The sequence below is a fragment of the Struthio camelus genome, chromosome 32 (assembly GCF_040807025.1).
Source record: "Struthio camelus isolate bStrCam1 chromosome 32, bStrCam1.hap1, whole genome shotgun sequence".
In the NCBI taxonomy this organism is placed as follows: domain Eukaryota; kingdom Metazoa; phylum Chordata; class Aves; order Struthioniformes; family Struthionidae; genus Struthio; species Struthio camelus.
Genome location: NC_090973.1, coordinates 264,036 through 282,745, shown reverse-complemented (window position 1 = coordinate 282,745; position 18,710 = coordinate 264,036). Strand labels below are relative to the sequence as shown.

The following is an 18,710-nucleotide window of genomic DNA, read 5'->3' as shown; positions in this document are numbered from 1 at the left end:
CGATGGGGGGAGACCCCCAGAGGACCCTTCTCCACTACACGTGTGGGTTGTGGGGCTCCAGCACTGGTGGAAGGTTGGGGTGGGACGTTGGCCGATGGGGGGAGACCCCCAGAGGACCCTTCTCCACTACATGTGGGTCATGGGGACCCAGTACTGGTGGAAGGTTGGGGTGGGACGTTGGCCGATGGGGGGAGACCCCCAGAGGACCCTTCTCCACCACGTGTGGGTTGTGGGGCTCCAGCACTGGTGGAAGGTTGGGGTGGGACGTTGGCCGATGGGGGGAGACCCCCCAGAGGACCCTTCTCCACCACGTGTGGGTTGTGGGGCTCCAGCACTGGTGGAAGGTTGGGGTGGGACGTTGGCCGATGGGGGGAGACCCCCAGAGGACCCTTCTCCACCACGTGTGGGTTGACCACGAAGAAGAGCCCCAGACACCCGTTTCCACTGCTGCCGTTGGGTGCTGGAGCCCCATCTCAGCCCGGTCTGTGCTGGGTTGGGGGTGGGGGGGGGGACACCCGGACACCTGGGTCCCCTTGGAAGCAACATAAACCCTCGACCTTCCCGAGGGCCCAGGCGTCCTGGCCACCCCCCTCGCGAGGCCCCTTGCCCTTCCCGCACGTCTATATTTAGCCCCTCGGCAATGTCCCCGGGCGGGGGAGGAGGAGTGGGGGCCCCACACGTGCGCCGAGTTGGGGCCGGGCCTGAGCCCATTGGCCGAGCCGGGGGTGCCGTGGGGCTGCGGTGACCGCGGCGAGCGGGGTCAGTCGCCCGAGCCGGCGCCTGCCAGCATGCTGCCCTGGGGGGCTGCCCCACGGCGGGCCCTGGCCTCGGCCGCGGGGGGCCACGGCGGCGCCGCCACAGGTCAGCGGGGGCCGGAGGGGGGTCCGGGCTGGTTTTCGGGGTGCATCGGGGGTGCGTTGGGTGGGGGGGAGGAGCAGGTTTTCGGGGCGTTTTGGGGGGGCGGCAGGTGGTTTCGGGGCTGAGCTGGGGCGTTTCGGGGTGGGTTTTGGGGGCGGCGCGGGGGGTTGGCGCAGTCAGGGTGGGGGGGGGCTGTGAGCACCCACCGGGTGACCTTGAGGGTGACCGGGGGCTGGCGTGGGGCAGCCCGGACGTGGCGGACGCTGTCGTTCCTGGTGGCGCTGCCGGCGGTGGGCGTCTGCATGCTCAACGTGCGGCTGGAGCAGAGGCGGCACACCTCCACGCGCCCCGAATTCGTGCCCTACCACCACCTCCGCATCCGCACCAAGGTACGCCGGGGTCGATGGGCCCGTGGGGGTCGATGTGTGGAGGAGAAGGCCTGATAGGGAGGTGGATGGTCAGGATGGGTTGGAGGAGATGGGCCCATGGGGTCAATACGGGGTGGAGAAGACCTGATGCTGGAGCAGATGGGCCCGTGGGGTCAATATGGGGTGGAGAAGATCCGATGCTGGAGCAGATGGGCCCGTGGGGTCAATATGGGGTGGAGAAGGCCTGATGGGGAGGTGGATGGTCAATATGGGGTGGAGAAGACCTGATGCTGGAGCAGATGGGCCCGTGGGGTCAATATGGGGTGGAGAAGACCTGATGCTGGAGCAGATGGGCCCGTGGGGTCAATATGGGGTGGAGAAGGCCTGATGGGGAGGTGGATGGTCAATATGGGGTGGAGAAGACCTGATGCTGGAGCAGATGGGCCCGTGGGGTCAATATGGGGTGGAGAAGACCCGATGCTGGAGCAGATGGGCCCGTGGAGTCAATATGGGGTGGAGAAGGCCTGATGGGGAGGTGGATGGTCAATATGGGGTGGAGAAGACCTGATGCTGGAGCAGATGGGCCCGTGGGGTCAATATGGGGTGGAGAAGATCTGATGCTGGAGCAGATGGGCCCGTGGGGTCAATATGGGGTGGAGAAGACCCGATGCTGGAGCAGATGGGCCCGTGGGGTCAATATGGGGTGGAGAAGGCCTGATGGGGAGGTGGATGGTCAATATGGGGTGGAGAAGACCTGATGCTGGAGCAGATGGGCCCGTGGGGTCAATATGGGGTGGAGAAGACCTGATGGGGAGGTGGATGGTCAATATGGGTTGAAGAAGACCCCATGCTGGAGCAGATGGGCCCGTGGGGTCAATATGGAGTGGAGAAGACCTGACACAAGGTAGATGGGCCCTATGAGGTCAATACAGGGTGGAGAGACCTGATACCGGTTTGATGGTCCCGTGGGGTTAAGAACAAGATGAAGAAGGCCTGAGGCCAGGATAGATGGCAAATATGGGTTGAAGAAGACCCGATGCTGGAGCAGATGGGCCTGTGGGGTCGATACGGTGTGGGACAGCCCTGACGCCGGGGTCGATGGGCCCTATGGGGCCGAGTTGGAGGGGTTACACCACTGACCCCCCCCCCCGTTCTCTCCCCACAGCCGTTCCCATGGGGTGACGGGAACCACACGTTCTTCCACAACCCCCACAGGAACCCCCTGCCCACCGGCTACGAGAAGTAGCGGCCCCACGGCAATAAACGCCCCGAACCGACCCGCCTGCCTCCTCCGTCCCCGCCGCTCTGCCCCACGGGGGACCCAGGCGTCCGGGGACCCAGGCATGCGGGGGGGGGCCCAACCCTCCCACCCCCATTTCCCAGATGGGACCCAGGCGTCCGGGCCCCACAGCAGCCACCAGGACACGGGGGGTTCGGGGACTCAGGGTTTAATGAGGGGGAGCCCCGGCAGCGGGCGGGGGGCGGCAGAGAGGACCCAGGCGTCCGGGTGCCCCCGGTCCACAACCTCCACCCCAGGGGGGCCCAGGCGTCCGGGTGCCCCCGCTCCACAACCTCCACCCCAGGGGGGCCCAGGCGTCCGGGTGCCCCCGCTCCACAACCTCCACCCCAGGGGGGCCCAGGCGTCCGGGTACCCCTGCTCCACAACCCCCCACCCCAGGGGGGCCCAGGCGTCCGGGTACCCCTGCTCCACAACCCCCCACCGCAGGGGGGCCCAGGCATCCGGGTACCCCTGCTCCACAACCCCCCACCCCAGGGGGGCCCAGGCATCCGGGTACCCCTGCTCCACAACCCCCCACCCCAGGGGGGCCCAGGCGTCCGGGTGCCCTCGCTCCACACCCGACCTCCCTCAGGGGGCCCAGGTGTCCGGGCACCCCCTTCCCACCCCCACCAACCCTTCCAGAGGGGCCCAGGTGTCCGGGCACCCTCATTTCCCACCTCCCCCCACCACCACCGCTGCCCAGGGGACCCAGGCGTCCGGGCGGGGGCGTCGCAGCCTCAGCCCTGGGGCTCGCCGGGGGGGGCAGCGGCGGCGGCAGCGGCCATGTCGTCCTCCATGAGCTCCTTGTAGTGGCGCTTGAAGAAGCCCATCTTGGGGGGGGGGTAAGGGGGGGGTGAGCCCACCAGGGGGCCCAGGCGTCCGGGTGCCCCTTCCCCTCCACCCCAGATGCCCCATTTCTACCTCCACCGGGGGCCCAGGCGTCCGGGTGAGGACCTCGAGGACCCAGGCATCCGGGTGCCCCTTTCCCCTCCACCCCAGATGCCCCATTGCTACCTCCACCGGGGGCCCAGGCGTCCGGGTGAGGACCCTGAGGACCCAGGCATCCGGGTGCCCCTTCCCCTCCACCCCAGATGCCCCATTGCTACCCCCACTGGGGGGCCCAGGCATCCGGGCCGGACCCCAAAGACCCAGGCATCCAGGTGCCCCTTTCCCCTCCACCCCAGATGCCCCATTGCTACCCCCACCAGGGGGCCCAGGCGTCCGGGTGCCCCTCACCTTGTACAGCGCCAGCGCCGCCAGGGCCAGGAGAGCCAGCCCGGCCACCGTGCCCCCCAGCACCAGGGGCAGCATGTTGGGGACCTCCTGGCGCTCCACCTCCGTCTTCACCTGAGGGCCAGAGGACCCAGGCGTCCAGGCCGGGCCAGAGGACCCAGGCGTCCGGGTGCCCCTTTCCCCTCCAACCCAGCCGCCCCATTTCTACCCCCACCGAAGGACCCAGGTGTCCAGGTGAGGCCCCGGGGGCCCAGGCGTCCGGGCGTACCTGGAGTTGGGGGGCCCCGTCGGCGTTGTGGTACCGGCTCTTGTCATACTGCACCTGGGCCAAGCTCTGCACGGTCACCTTAGGGTGCTGGGCCTGGGGGGGACGGGGACAGGGCACATGGGGGGCGGCTGTGGGGCATGTGGCACCCAGGGTCCCGTCCCCTGTCCCCAGGTCCCCGGGGTCCAGCAGCAGCGCCCTTTGGCTGCTGATTGGGCGTCCTTCCCACCCCGGCCCCGAGGTCTCCTCGAGGCGTCCCCAAGGTGTCCCCAACCACATCCCTGAGGTGTCCTCAAGGTGTCCTCAAGGCTTCCCACACCATGTCCATGAGGTGTTCCCAAGGCATCTCCCACCACGTCCCCAAAGGTGTCTCCCACTACGTCCCCAAAGGTGTCCCCAAAGCATCTCCCATCACATCCACGACGTCTCCCTGAGGTGTCCCCAAGGCATCTCCCACCATGTCCATGAGGTGTCCCGAGAGGTCCCCAAGGTGTCCCCCAAGGTGTCCCCCATGGCATCGCCCACCATGTCCATGAGGTGTCCCCGAGGCATGTCCCACCACGTTCCCCAAGGTGTCCCCGAGGCATCTCCCACCACATTCCCCGAGGTGTCCCCGAGGCATGTCCCACCACCTCCCCGAGGTGTCCCCACGGTGTCCCCCGTCCCCCCTACCTTGGCCACCCAGGCAAAGGCCAGGTGCCCGGTGACGTTGAGCCCCAGGGGCTGGGCGGGCTCCAGGGCCGAGACCTGGCACAGGATCTCCTTGCAGGTGGCCGTGGTGCAGTCCTGGCGGTGGGGAGGGGAGGACAACGAGGTCATCCGGGTGTCGCCATCCGCCTGTCCGGACCGAGGAGACCCTCCCCGGGGCTCCCGACCACGGGACTCACCAGGACGAGATGCTGGTGGAGCCGGCGCGTGTCCTCCTCGCCGCCCGGCCGCTGGACGCTCCGGCACTGCACCAGCTCCGGCTGCGGACAGCGGGTCGGAGGGTCACCGGTGACGGTGACGGGGAATGGGGGGGGGGGACAATGATACGGGGGTGGGGGGAACCTACCCGGGAAGGGATGACGGTGGGGTTCTCCCACACCGGGAGGCCGTCGAGGGCCGCCGGGACCAGGAAGGTGACGTTGAGCGGGACGTGGCGCTGCCGCAGGTTCGTCACCTGGAAGGCGCCCGGTGAGGGGCCCAGGCGTCCGGGGTTGGGGGTCCTTTCGACCTGCCCCACCACCCCCAACGGGCCCAGGCGTCCGGGGGTCCCTTCAACCTGCCCCACCACCCCCAACGGGCCCAGGCATCCGGGGGTCCCTTCAACCTGTCCCACCACGCCCAAGGGGCCCAGGTGTCTGGGCGTCCCTTCGACCTGCCCCACCACCCCCGAGGGGCCCAGGCATCCGGGGGTCCTTTCGACCCTCTCTGCCACCCCAAGGGGCCCAGGCGTCCGGGTCGGACCTGGTAGCAGTGGGTGATCTTGGCCTTGGCGCTGCTGGTGGTCTTGAGCGAGACGTTGACGTACTTGGTCGAGGCCTCGAGGCTGTGGGATCGGGGAGGCTGTGGGGCTGTGGGGCCGGTGGGGGGGGAATGGGGGGCAGTGGGGCACAATGGGGCTGGCCGTGGGGCAGAACAGAGGTGGCCATGGAGCAGGATGGGGATGGCTGTGGGGCAGGATGGAAGTGGCCATGGAGCAAGACAGAGGTAGCCGTGGAGCAGGACAGAGGTGGCCATGGGGCAGGACAGAGGTGGCCATGGAGCAGGACCGAGGTGGCCGTGGAGCAGGACGGAGGTGGCCGTAGAGCAGGACAGAGGTGGCCGTGGGGCAGGACCAAGGTGGCCATGGAGCAGGACGGAGGTGGCCGTAGAGCAGGACAGAGGTGGCCGTGGGGCAGGACCGAGGTGGCCGTAGAGCAGGACTGAGGTGGCTGTGGGGCAGGACCGAGGTGGCCATGGGGCAGGACCGAGGTGGCCGTGGGGCAGGACAGAGGTGACCATGGGGCAGGACCGAGGTGACCATGGAGCAGGACAGAGGTGGCCGTAGAGCAGGACAGAGGTGGCCATGGGGCAGGACAGAGGTGGCCATGGGGCAGGACGGAGGTGGCCATGGAGCAGGACAGAGGTGGCCATGGGGCAGGACGGAGGTGGCCATGGGGCAGGACAGAGGTGACCATGGAGCAGGACGGAGGTGACCATGGGGCAGGACCGAGGTGACCATGGGGCAGGACAGAGGTGGCCATGGAGCAGGACAGAGGTGGCCATGGGGCAGGACGGAGGTGGCCATGGAGCAGGACGGAGGTGGCCATGGAGCAGGACAGAGGTGGCCATGGGGCAGGACGGAGGTGGCCATGGGGCAGGACGGAGGTGGCCATGGGGCAGGACAGAGGTGGCCGTAGAGCAGGACGGAGGTGGCCATGGGGCAGGACAGAGGTGGCCATGGGGCAGGACAGAGGTGGCCGTGGGGCAGGACCGAGGTGACCATGGGGCAGGACCCACCTGGCGAGGACGAGGTAGACGCCGTAGCGGACGCTGAGCTGGGCCCGGTGGCTCATGCTGGGGGTCACGGGGCTCCCGTTTTCACTGTGTGGGGTGGAGCGGGGCAGGTTGGGGGGACACGACACATCAGCGTCCCACCTCCCCCCCGGCGAGGGGCCCAGGCGTCCGGCCACCTCCCCTCCATCCACCCCGAGACCTCAGAGGGGAAACCGAGGCCCGGACGCCGGGGTCCCTGCGGCCCCGGGGTGGGGTTGTCACCTTCCGGCGGTGGCCGCTATCTCCAGGGTGCCCCCGAGCTCGGCCTCAGTGGGGACGTCCAAGGTGACCACGAAGACGACCTGGGCGGTGGGAGGGTGTTGGGGCCGGGTGTGGGGCCGGGTGTGGGGGCGGGTGTGGGGGCGGGGGGACGGGGGTACCTTGGCCCCGGTGCGGAAGATGGGGTGGTTGACGTAGCAGAGGGTGTCGGTGCCGGCGTCGCCCGCGGCGCTGCACCGCACGGCCGTCACCCGGCGGTTGGACTGCGGATACAGGCGGTGACGTGTCACCCCGGCGACGTGTCGCTCCGAGACCATATCACCCCCCAACGCCTCGTCACCCCGACACCACGTCACCCCGACACCACATCACCCTGACACTGTCGCCCCCACACCTTGTCACCCTGACACCTTGTCACCCTGACACCTTGTCACCCCGTCACTGTCAACCCCATATCTTGTCACCCTGAAACCTTGTCACCCTGACACCTTGTCACCCCGTCACTGTCAACCCCATGTCTTGTCACCCTGACACCTTGTCACCCCGACACTGTCAGCCCCATATCTTGTCACCCTGACACCTTGTCACCCCGACACTGAGTCACCCCACACCCTGTCAGCCCTAGGCATCACCCTGACATCATGTCATTCCAACACCTTGTCACCCTGACACATCACCCCACCGCCCTGCCACCTTGTCACCCCAACACTGTGTCACCTCAACACCTTGTCACCCCAATACCACATCACCCCGACAGCTCGTCACCCTGACACCCTGTCAGCCCAAGGCCTACGTTGCCGGGATGCCGCGTCACCACGTCACCCTGGTGCCGCCCCCGCCGACGGTACCTGGAGCACCACGACCTTGCGGTAGGAGAGGGCAGCCGGGTGGTGCAGCCGCACGGTGGTGCTGTACGAGTCCTCCCCGAGGTTGTAGAGGGTGATGGCGACGTTCACCTCGGCGGTGACCCCCACGATGACGGTGACCAGCCTGGGGGTCGGAGTGGGGGTTGTGGGACCGGGTTGCTGGGGCTCTGGCTCGGCGGGTTGTTGTCCGGCTGTTCCCCACCGGCCCACCTACCCCGAGAAGTTGAAGGAGACGTGGAGCTGGTCCTCGCAGCGGTTGTCCGTGCCGCAGTCCTTCTCGAAGAACAGCTGGTGGCGGAGGGGTAGAGGGGAAAAACAGGCGGCGTCAGGGTGTGAAACACCCGGCGGGGGCAGAGCGGGCCCCCGCAACAGCCGCTAGGCAGGGATGGGGGTGAGGGGGGTGGTGTCATAGCCCCCGCGCAACACCGGCACACGCAGCCGGACCAAGCCAACAGCCGGACGGTCACCCCGTCCGCCCGCAGCTGGCCCTCCGCAACACCGCAACGGCAACAGCCGCCCTCACCTGGCCCCAAACTGGCTGCGAGGAGCCATTAGCCAGGGCGGGCGTGAGGCCGCCTGTCCCGTCAATGGGCTGCCCCGTCACGCTGTAGCCGAGCCGCAGCGAGATAGGGGTGAGGGTGTCCTTGGGGCAGACCTACGGCGGGGTAGGTACAGGCGGTTGGTACACCGCGCCGGGTCACCGGGGCTGGGGACGGGGACTCGGCCACCCCCAGCTCACAGGCAACACGATGGGGTAGTCCTGGCACAGCCGGGTGATCCTGATGCGGAGGTGCGTGTTGTAGCTGGAGGACCCGGAGGTGAAGGTCGCCCGGACCTTCACCCTGCCGGGGTCGAGCGCCAGCTGGTATTGGATGACGCTGGTGATGCCGTCACCTGCGAGGGGCGGAGGCGGGGAAAGGTGGCCGGTTGTAGGGCGTCCTGCTGGCTGTAGGCACCCCACCGGCCCTAGGTGCCCCACAAGCGGTAGGCACCCCGCCGGCGGTAGGCACCCACCATCCACAGGCACCCCGCCGGCTGCGGCCGACCCCACCGGCTGTAGGCGTCCCACCGGCTGTAGCTCACCTAGGTTGTCCCCGGTCGTCTTGGTGACGTTGAAGCAGACGTGGGCGGTGCTGACCTGGGTGCCCAGCGCGTCGTGCTCCTGGCAGTCGAAGGCGGTGGTGGGGATGATGGCCGGCCGGAAGACGATGGAGACGTTGAGATGGAGCAAGGGGCGAGACCTGCCGGGGCGGGAGCGCGGACGGTGCCGGGAACGCGGGCGCGGAGGTCACAGGGGGGACCACGACAGGCGTGTGCCCGCCCGGACCCACCTGAGCAGCAGGACCTGCCCCCGGGCGCCCACGGCCACATCCGGCAGCCTGTCCCCCGTCAGGTCCGTCCCGCCGCTGACGGCCTGGCCGAAGTGTCGCGGCCTGCTGGAGAAGCGGGCGCCGGCGATGCGCTGCGGGGAAGGTGAGGGAGATGTGGCCTCAGCCCCACGGCCGGGCCCCGGGTGCGGGGTACGGGGTAGAGGGAGTCTCTCCATCGAGGAACCTCCATCGCCCAAAGTATCTCCACCACCTGGGCCATCTCCAGCACCCAGGGCGTCTCCAGCACCCAGGGCATCTCCACCACCCAGGGCATCTCCAGCACCCAGGGCGTCTCCAGCACGCAGGGCATCTCCACCACCCAGGGCGTCTCCAGCACCCAGGGCGTCTCCACCACCCAGGCCATCTCCACCACCCAGGGCATCTCCACCACCCAGGCCATCTCCACCACCCAGGGCGTCTCTACCGCCCAGGCCATCTCCATCCCCCAGCATATCTCCATCGTCCAGGGCTTCTCTGTCACTCGGGGTGTCTCTGTCACCCAGGACATTGCTATGACCCAGGATGTCTCCATCCCCCAGGGCATCTCCCTCACCCTGGACATTTTGTCACTCAGGACTGCTGCGTTACCGAGGACATCTCTTGTCAAAGGGTCTCCATCACCCATGTCATCTCCCTCACCCGAGATGTCTCTGACCCTGGGATATCTCCATCTTCTGGGATGTCTCCGTCACCCAGATCATCTCTGTCACCTGGGATGTCTCCGTCACCTGGGACATCTCCATCACCCTGAACATTACTACAACCTGGGACGTCTCCACCACCCAGCATGTTGCTGTGACCCAGGATGTCTCCATCACTTGGGACGTCTCCATCACCCAGCATGTTGCTGTGACCTAGGATGTCTCCATCACCTGGGACGTCTCCATCACTCTGAACATTACTACAACCTGGGACGTCTCCACCACCCAGCATGTTGCTGTGACCCAGGACATCTCCATCACTCGGAACATCTGTCACCCGGGGTGATGGGCTCTCACCTGGCTGTACTGGGTGCTGAGGCCACCCTGCACCCCGAGGAACACGTAGACGGCTCCCTGCTCCTCGTCCTCCAGTGGGGCGCCTACCGCCACGTCAGCCCGCCCGTCCCCGTTGACGTCACCAAGGCGGGCCAGGCTGGCCCCGAAGCGCCCGAAAGGGTGGCCCGGCTCGCCCTGCAGCGTCTGCTGGCACCACAGCTGGTCGCCCTGCGAAGGTCCGAGATGCTGGGTGGCCCTGGCCGCCCGCCCCGGCCACCCGTCCCGTCCCCCGTCGCCCGCGGGGGCCCTACCTGCCGCGCCAGGGTGCAGACGGAGACGCGGCCCCCGCTCCCGGCCTCGTAGTACATGGGGGCCCCCACCAGCAGGGCGTCCGTGGAGCCATCCCCGTCGAGGTCCAGGGCGCACAGGGCGGCCCCGAAGTAGGAGCCCACCTGCGGCGGAGGGGGGAAGGCGGCGCATGAGGCTCGCGCGAGACCTCGTCCCCGTGCCCCGGCCCGGCCCGTCGCCCCGCTCTGTTACCTGCTGCCCCGACGCGTCGGCGCTGGGCTCCCAGGTGCCCGGGGCACCACGGAGGACGACGACGATGACCCTGCCGACGTGCTGGTAGCGGGGGGCCCCCAGGGCAAAGGCCCGGGCGCCGCCGAGGACCAGGGACTCGGCCGCGTAGCCTGGGCACGGCATGGAGGGGGCTCAGACACGAGGAAGGGGATGGGACAGCCCGGGGACCCGCGTGGCGACCTCGACGTCCCCAGCCCCACGCTCATTGGGACGCTGATGTGCCCAGAACCCTCATGGGGGCACCAACGTCTCCAGCACCACGTGGAGACCTTCACTGGGACGCTGATGTGCCCAGAGTCCTCATGGGGGCACCAACGTCTCCAGCACCACGTGGAGACCTTCACTGGGACGCTGATGTGCCCAGAGTCCTCATGGGGGCACCAATGTCTCCAGCACCACGTGGAGACCTTCACTGGGACACTGATGTGCCCAGAATCCCCATGGGGGCACCAACGTCTCCAGCACCACGTGGAGACCTTCACTGGGACACTGATGTGCCCAGAATCCCCATGGGGGCACCAACGTCTCCAGCACCACGTGGAGACCTTCACTGGGACACTGATGTGCCCAGAATCCCCATGGGGGCACCAACGTCTCCAGCACCACGTGGAGACCTTCACTGGGACGCTGATGTGCCCAGAATCCCCATGGGGACACCAACGTCTCCAGCCCCACGTGAGGATCCTCGCAGGGGTGCCAACATCCCCAGGACGCTTGCTGGGACACTGATGTCCCTGGGGTGGGCAGCTCTTACCCAAGTAGGCATCATTCATATCGCCGGCAGCTTGGGACACATTGATGAAGGTCGGTTCCTTGGTCTCCCCGTAGAGGAACACCCCTCCGGACCAGTCGTAGGCACCCACCGCTCCCAGTACGGGCCCCTCCTAAACCAGTAAAGAGGGGCCACATCCCCAGGCAGAGGGGGGACGACAGCAGGGGGACAGAGGTCAGTCCTGCCCTGCGGCCACCCCGCAGGTGTGGGGCCGTGGGGGGACACTCACGGGGGTGAGCAGGGCGCTGAAGCCCTCCTGGGCCATCTCCAGCTGGAAGGAGCTGCTGCTGGAGGACTGGGTGCCTGGGGGAAGGTGGGGGTGAGCGGAGGGTCCCGGCTTCCCCCCGGGGCCAGCCCACGGACACCCCCTCCCCGGCCCCTGGTACCCTCGATGGCGAAGATCTTCTCCTCCAGCTGGTTCTGGATGCCCTGCAGGGCGTCGAAGTTGTCCACCCGGAAGACGTGCTCCTCAGGGGGCGCGGAGGCGATTATGTTGAGCTCAGTTATGGCGTTCGCCTGGGAGAAGGCCTCGCCCACCTGCACCCGGAGAGAGGCCGGATGGAGGTGGCTCAAGATGTTTGGAGAGGGATGGTTGGAGGTGTTGGGGATGGATGGGTAGATGGATGGTGATGTTGGGGATGGATGGCTGGATGGCGATGTTGGGGACGGATGGCTGGCTGGAGTTGGTTGGGGAGGGACGGATGTGTTCGAGGAGGGCTGGCTGACAGGTGCGTTTGGGGATGGATGGGAGGAGGGAGGGAAGGACGGATGGGTCGATGGCTGGGGATGTTTGGGGACGGATGGATGGATGGGTGGATGGATGCTTGGAGAGGGATGGGCAGATGGATGGAGATGTTTGGGGACAGGCGGATGGCTGGAGATGGACAGATGGTTTGAGGATGGATGATGTTTGGAGAGGGACTGGTAGAGGAATAGATGGAGAGATGGATGAATGAATGGATGGACGGACAGATGGACGGATGGATGGATGGACGGATGGATGGATGGATGGATGGACAGATGGACGGATGGATGGATGGATGATGGATGGATGGATGGCTGTGTGTGTGTATGGATGGATGGATGAATGGATGGATGGACAGATGGATGGATGGATGAATGGATGGATGGACAGATGGATGGATGGATGAATGGATGATGGATGAATGGATGGATGGATGGACAGATGGACGGATGGATGGATGGCTGTGTGTGTGGATGGATGGATGGATGGATGAATGGATGGATGGAGGGATGGACAGATGGATGAATGGATGGATGGCTATGTGTGGATGGATGGATGAATGGATGGATGGAGGGATGGATGGATGGATGGATGGATGGACGGACGGATGGACGGACAGATGGATGGATGGCTGTGTGTGGGGATGGATGGATGGACGGATGGATGGATGGATGGATGGATGGATGGATGGATGGCTGTGTGTGTGGACGGATGGATGGATGGATGGATGAATGGATGGATGGACGGATGGATGGATGGATGGATGGATGGATGGATGGATGGCTGTGTGTGGGGATGGATGGATGGATGAATGAATGGATGGATGGATGGATGGCTGTGTGTGTGGACGGATGGATGGACGGACAGCTAGATGGACGGAGTGCCGCCTCGGGGGACAGCTGGGTGACAGCCGGCCGCGGCGGGGGTGGGCCGCAGCGGTGGCCCGGCGGCTCCCTCACCCCGATGGCGTAGCGGATGATGCCGGCTCGGTTGGCCTCGGGGATCACGTCCTTGTAGTTGAGGTGGTCTCCATACTTCTGCCCGTCCGTGACCACGATGAGGATGCGGTGGGCGCCGTCCCGGGCTCCCTGCCCGGGGGCGAACAGCTCCCTCCTGCGCCGGGCGGGAACAGGGTGGGTCGGCCCAGGCCGCGGAGGTGGCGGAGGGGCCGGAGGTGGGGTGGGGGGGGACTTACACCACCCTCCGGATGCCGCTGGCCGTCTGCGTGTTCTGCCCCAGCTGCTGGATGTCCTGGACCTCCCTCACCCACTGCTCCCGGGACAAGCGGCTGTAGGTGGCGAAGTTGAAGTGGAGGGTGGACCCGTAGGAGAACTGCAGCAGGGCGAACTGCGGTGGGGTGGGACACAGTTGGGGTGGACACGGTTGGGGGGGTGTTAGGGGCACCCGGGGGTGCCGGGACCCACCCTGACGCGGCGGGTCCCACCTACCCGGGTGTCGGAGCCCTGGAAGCGGCTCATGACCTCGATGATGAAGATCTTCATGCGCTGGAAGTCGCGGGCGGCGATGCTGCCCGAGCCGTCCACCAGGAAGACTATGTCGGAGACGCGGCGGGGGCACGCTGGGGCGGCCAGGGGGTGAGGGGGGGCGCGGCAGCCCCATGGGGCTCCTCCAGCCCCACACCGGGCCTCTCCCGCCCCATACTGATGTCCATAGGGCTCCTCCAGCCCCACACCAGGCCCCCTCTATCCCATATTGACCTCCATGAGCTTCCTCCAGCCCCACACCAGGCCTCCCCCACCCCATATCGACCTCCATAGGGCTCCTCCAGCCCCACAGGGACCCCATGGGGCCGTACCTGGCAGGGCGGCCGGCAGGCGCTCCGCCGTGGCCAGCCGGAAGCAGTAGCCCCGCACCTCCATGTTCTCCCCGCAGGCCCGCTGCGCCGTGGGGCCGCACGCCTGGGGCCGGAGACCGGGGAGGGGGAACACACAACACCGTTCCAACACCCCACCGTCGCCGCGGCAGCCGCCCCATATGGCAGGCGGCTCCCAGGGAGGGAAGGGACGGGACGGGACCCACCAGGAGCTGGGAGCCGCGGGCCGCCAACGAGAGGCCCAGGGACATGGAGATGGCATCTGGCGGGGCTGCGGGGAGACACGTGGGCTCAGCGGGGTGGTGAGGGACCCCGGCGTCCGGGGCGAGAGGCAGTGAGGGACCCAGGCGTCTGGGAGGGAGGTGTTGGAGGGCCCAGGTGTCCAGGAGGGAGGTGGTGGAGGGCCCAGGTGTCCAGGATGGAGGTGGTGGAGGGCCCAGGTGTCCGGGAAGGAGGTGGTGGAGGGCCCAGGTGTCCGGGAGGGAGGTGTTGGAGGGCCCAGGTGTCCGGGAAGGAGGTGGTGGAGGACCCAGGTGTCCGGGAGGGAGGTGGTGGCAGGGCCCAGGTGTCCGGGAGGGAGGTGTTGGAGGGCCCAGGTGTCCGGGAGGGAGGTGGTGGAGGGCCCAGGTGTCCGGGAGGGAGGTAGCAGGGGACCCAGGTGTCCAGGAGGGAGGTGTTGGAGGGCCCAGGTGTCCAGGAGGGAGGTGGTGGAGGGCCCAGGTGTCCAGGAGGGAGGTGTTGGAGGACCCAGGTGTCCGGGAAGGAGGTGGTGGAGGGCCCAGGTGTCCGGGAGGGAGGTGTTGGAGGGCCCAGGTGTCCGGGAGGGAGGTGGTAGAGGGCCCAGGTGTCCGGGAAGGAGGTGGTGGAGGGCCCAGGTGTCCGGGAGGGAGGTGGTAGAGGGCCCAGGTGTCCGGGAAGGAGGTGGTGGAGGGCCCAGGTGTCCGGGAAGGAGGTGTTGGAGGGCCCAGGTGTCCGGGAAGGAGGTGGTGGAGGGCCCAGGTGTCCGGGAAGGAGGTGGTGGAGGGCCCAGGTGCCCAGGAAGGAGGTGTTGGAGGGCCCAGGTGCCCAGGAAGGAGGTGTTGGAGGGCCCAGGTGTCCGGGAGGGAGGTGGCAGGGGACCCAGGCGTCCGGGAGGGAAGTGACAAGGGACCCAGGCGTCCGGGCACCCCGCCCTGCCCTCTAATACGTGCAGCCTTGCACAACCCCCAGCCCAACCAAGCAACGGGCCCAGGCGTCCGGGCGCCCAAACCTGCCGCGGCTCCCACGGGCGGGGAGAGGACCCAGGCGTCCGGGCGGCTTCCACCCCCCCTCCCCCGCCACCAAATATAACACCGCAGCGGACCCAGGCATCCGGGCGTCCCCACAGCTCCGCCCCCCCCGCCTCTGCGAGGGGGCCCAGGCGTCCGGGTGTCCCCATCCTCCCCCACCCAGGGGCCCAGGCGTCCGGGTGCCCCCATCCTCCCCCACCCGGGGGCCCAGGCGTCCAGGTGCCCCCATCCTCCCCCACCCAGGGGCCCAGGCGTCCGGGTGCCCCCTCCTCCATCCAAGGGCCCAGGCGTCCAGGTGCCCCCTCTCCACCCCCCACCTCTATCCAGGGGGCCCAGGCGTCCGGGTGCCCCCTTCTCCATCCAGGGGCCCAGGCGTCCGGGCGCCCCCATCCTCCCCCACCCAGGGGCCCAGGCATCCAGGTGCCCCCTCCTCCATCCAAGGGCCCAGGCGTCCGGGTGCCCCCTCTCCACCCCCCACCTCTATCCAGGGGGCCCAGGCGTCCGGGTGCTGCCTCCTCTATCCAGGGGCCCAGGCGTCCGGGTGCCCCCATCCTCCATCCAGGGGCCCAGGCGTCCGGGTGCCCTCATCTTCCCCCACCTGGGGGCCCAGGCGTCCGGGTGCCCCCATCCTCCCCCACCCAGGGGCCCAGGCGTCCGGGTGCCCCCTCCTCCATCCAAGGGCCCAGGCGTCCAGGTGCCCCCTCTCCACCCCCCACCTCTATCCAGGGGGCCCAGGCGTCCGGGTGCCCCCTTCTCCATCCAGGGGCCCAGGCGTCCGGGTGCCCCCATCCTCCCCCACCCGGCGGCCCAGGCATCCAGGTGCCCCCTCCTCCATCCAAGGGCCCAGGCGTCCGGGTGCCCCCTCTCCACCCCCCACCTCTATCCAGGGGGCCCAGGCGTCCGGGTGCTGCCTCCTCTATCCAGGGGCCCAGGCGTCCGGGTGCCCCCATCCTCCATCCAGGGGCCCAGGCGTCCGGGTGCCCTCATCTTCCCCCACCTGGGGGCCCAGGCGTCCGGGTGCCCCCATCCTCCCCCACCCGGGGGCCCAGGCGTCCGGGTGCCCCCTCCTCCATCCAAGGGCCCAGGCGTCCGGGTGCCCCCTCTCCACCCCCCACCTCTATCCAGGGGGCCCAGGCGTCCGGGTGCCCCCTTCTCCATCCAGGGGCCCAGGCGTCCGGGTGCCCTCATCCTCCCCCACCCAGGGGCCCAGGTGTCTGGGTGTCCCCATCCTCCCCCACCTGGGGGCCCAGGCGTCCGGGTGTCCCCCCCGCCCCCCCCACCCGGGGGCCCAGGCGTCCTACCGGCCACGGGGATGTTCTCGCAGCTCCTGGAGCCCGGCTGGCACCGATAGACCCGACCCGTCTCGTTGGCCCGGCCGGGCTCCAGCGGGGCGCCCACCAGCACCCTGGGGTGGGGGGGGGCAGCCGCGGGTTGGGGGGTGCCCCACGGCGGGGGGGGGCAGGGGGCGCCCATGGCGGGGGGGGGGAAACGTACCCGCCGTCGAACTGGGCCACGCTGTGGCCGAAGGCGCCCAGCGGCGGCCCCTGAAACACCGTCGCCGTCGCCTCGTCCACGCCGGAGCCGCCGGCGGGGGGCAGCGCTGCGGGCGACGGGGCCCAGGCGTCCGGGCGTCACCACCCCGCCACCCTCCCAAGGGCCCAGGCGTCCGGGTGACACCACCCCGCCACCCTCCCAAGGGCCCAGGCGTCCGGGTGACACCACCCCGCCACCCTCCCAAGGGCCCAGGCGTCCGGGCGTCACCACCCCGCCGCCCTCCCAAGGGCCCAGGCGTCCGGGCGACACCACCCCGCCGCCCTCCCAAGGGCCCAGGCGTCCGGGCGACACCACCCCGCCGCCCTCCCAAGGGCCCAGGCGTCCGGGCGACACCACCCCGCCGCCCTCCCAAGGGCCCAGGCGTCCGGGCGACACCACCCCGCCGCCCTCCCAAGGGCCCAGGCGTCCGGGCGACACCACCCCGCCGCCCTCCCAAGGGCCCAGGCGTCCGGGCATCACCACCCCGCCGCCCTCCCAAGGGCCCAGGCGTCCGGGCATCACCACCCCGCTGCCCTCCCACGGGCCCAGGCGTCCGGGTGACACCACCCCGCCGCCCTCCCAAGGGCCCAGGCGTCCGGGCGACACCACCCCGCCGCCCTCCCAAGGGCCCAGGCGTCCGGGCATCACCACCCCGCCGCCCTCCCAAGGGCCCAGGCGTCCGGGCATCACCACCCCGCTGCCCTCCCACGGGCCCAGGCGTCCGGGCGACACCACCCCGCCACCCTCCCAAGGGCCCAGGCGTCCGGGCATCACCACCCTGCCGCCCTCCCACGGGCCCAGGCGTCCGGGTGACACCACCCCGCCGCCCTCCCAAGGGGCCCAGGCGTCCGGGCGACACCACCCCGCCGCCCTCCCAAGGGCCCAGGCGTCCGGGCATCACCACCCCGCCGTCCTCCCACGGGCCCAGGCGTCCGGGTGACACCACCCCGCCACCCTCCCAAGGGCCCAGGCGTCCGGGCATCACCACCCCGCCGCCCTCCCACGGGCCCAGGCGTCCGGGCGACACCACCCCGCCGCCCTCCCACGGGCCCAGGCGTCCGGGGAACCTGCTCCATCCCATTTCCCCCTCCCAAGGGCCCAGGCGTCCGGGGACCCTGCTCCATCCCGCCACCATCCCAAGGGCCCAGGCGTCCGGGAACCTGCTCCATCCCACCACCATCCCAAGGGCCCAGGCGTCCGGGGAACCTGCTCCATCCCATTTCCCCCTCCCAAGGGCCCAGGCGTCCGGGGACCCTGCTCCATCCCACCACCATCCCAAGGGCCCAGGCATCCGGGGACCCTGCTCCACCCCACCACCATCCCAAGGGCCCAGGCGTCCGGGAACCTGCTCCATCCCATTTCCCCCTCCCAAGGGCCCAGGCGTCCGGGGACCCTGCTCCATCCCACCACCATCCCAAGGGCCCAGGCGTCCGGGACCCTGCTCCATCCCACCACCATCCCAAGGGCCCAGGTGTCCGGGGAACCTGCTCCATCCCACCACCATCCCAAGGGCCCAGGCGTTCGGGGACCCTGCTCCATCCCGCCACCATCCCAAGGGCCCAGGTGTCCGGGGAACCTGCTCCATCCCACCACCATCCCAAGGGCCCAGGCGTCCAGGGAACCTGCTCCATCCCACCACCATCCCAAGGGCCCAGGCGTCCGGGCGTCACCATCCCACCACCATCCCAAGGGCCCAGGTGTCCGGGGACCCTGCTCCATCCCAATTCCCCCTCCCAAGGGCCCAGGCGTCCGGGGACCCTGCTCCATCCTGCTGCCCTCAAGGGGCCCAGGCGTCCGGGTGCCCCGTCTATCACATCCCACCCACCCCCCCGCAAGCCGCAGCCAGGGGCCCAGGCGTCCGGGTGCCCACCTGCGCAGAGCCCGGCGAGCAGCACCCAGGGGTGCATGGCAGCCGGCCCCAGGGTGCTGGGTGCCGCCGGCCGGGGAAGGAGAAGTGAGCGGGGCCGGAGGGCGGCGGTTTGGGGGGGGGAGGGGTGGGACCGGGGGGGGGAGGGGAACATGGC

At 69.2% G+C, this 18,710-nt stretch overlaps 2 protein-coding genes across 3 annotated transcripts; one reads left to right on the top strand and one right to left on the bottom strand.

Annotated features, from left to right (window-relative positions):
- Positions 1-330: 330 nt before the first annotated feature.
- On the top strand, positions 331-2,528 carry COX6A2 (cytochrome c oxidase subunit 6A2). Its single transcript, XM_068923352.1, has 3 exons — positions 331-861; positions 1,105-1,247; positions 2,392-2,528. Exons 1-3 carry the CDS (start codon positions 789-791, stop codon positions 2,470-2,472), a joined length of 297 nt encoding a protein of 98 aa, XP_068779453.1. The 5' UTR covers positions 331-788; the 3' UTR covers positions 2,473-2,528.
- A 130-nt stretch (positions 2,529-2,658) lies between these two features.
- Positions 2,659-18,686, bottom strand: LOC104148420 (integrin alpha-X-like). Of its 2 annotated transcripts, XM_068923201.1 has the most exons (30): positions 18,557-18,686; positions 16,648-16,753; positions 16,455-16,558; positions 14,092-14,156; positions 13,868-13,970; positions 13,500-13,630; positions 13,247-13,398; positions 13,011-13,164; positions 11,693-11,843; positions 11,536-11,609; positions 11,289-11,418; positions 10,496-10,644; positions 10,267-10,407; positions 9,977-10,183; positions 8,940-9,070; positions 8,692-8,849; positions 8,348-8,502; positions 8,132-8,263; positions 7,823-7,896; positions 7,591-7,732; positions 6,904-7,005; positions 6,746-6,825; positions 6,488-6,571; positions 5,453-5,534; positions 5,058-5,165; positions 4,891-4,971; positions 4,676-4,789; positions 4,007-4,099; positions 3,742-3,852; positions 2,659-3,335 (listed from the first exon to the last, which is right to left on the bottom strand). In XM_068923201.1, the coding sequence occupies exons 1-30, from the start codon at positions 18,591-18,593 to the stop codon at positions 3,243-3,245; spliced, it is 3,444 nt and encodes a 1,147-aa protein (XP_068779302.1). In that variant the 5' UTR covers positions 18,594-18,686; the 3' UTR covers positions 2,659-3,242. The 2 variants fall into 2 exon arrangements, with proteins under 2 accessions (XP_068779302.1, XP_068779303.1); XM_068923202.1 differs by lacking the exons at positions 16,455-16,558; positions 16,648-16,753; positions 18,557-18,686 and adding an exon at positions 15,632-15,719.
- Between the last annotated feature and the right edge of the window lie 24 nt (positions 18,687-18,710).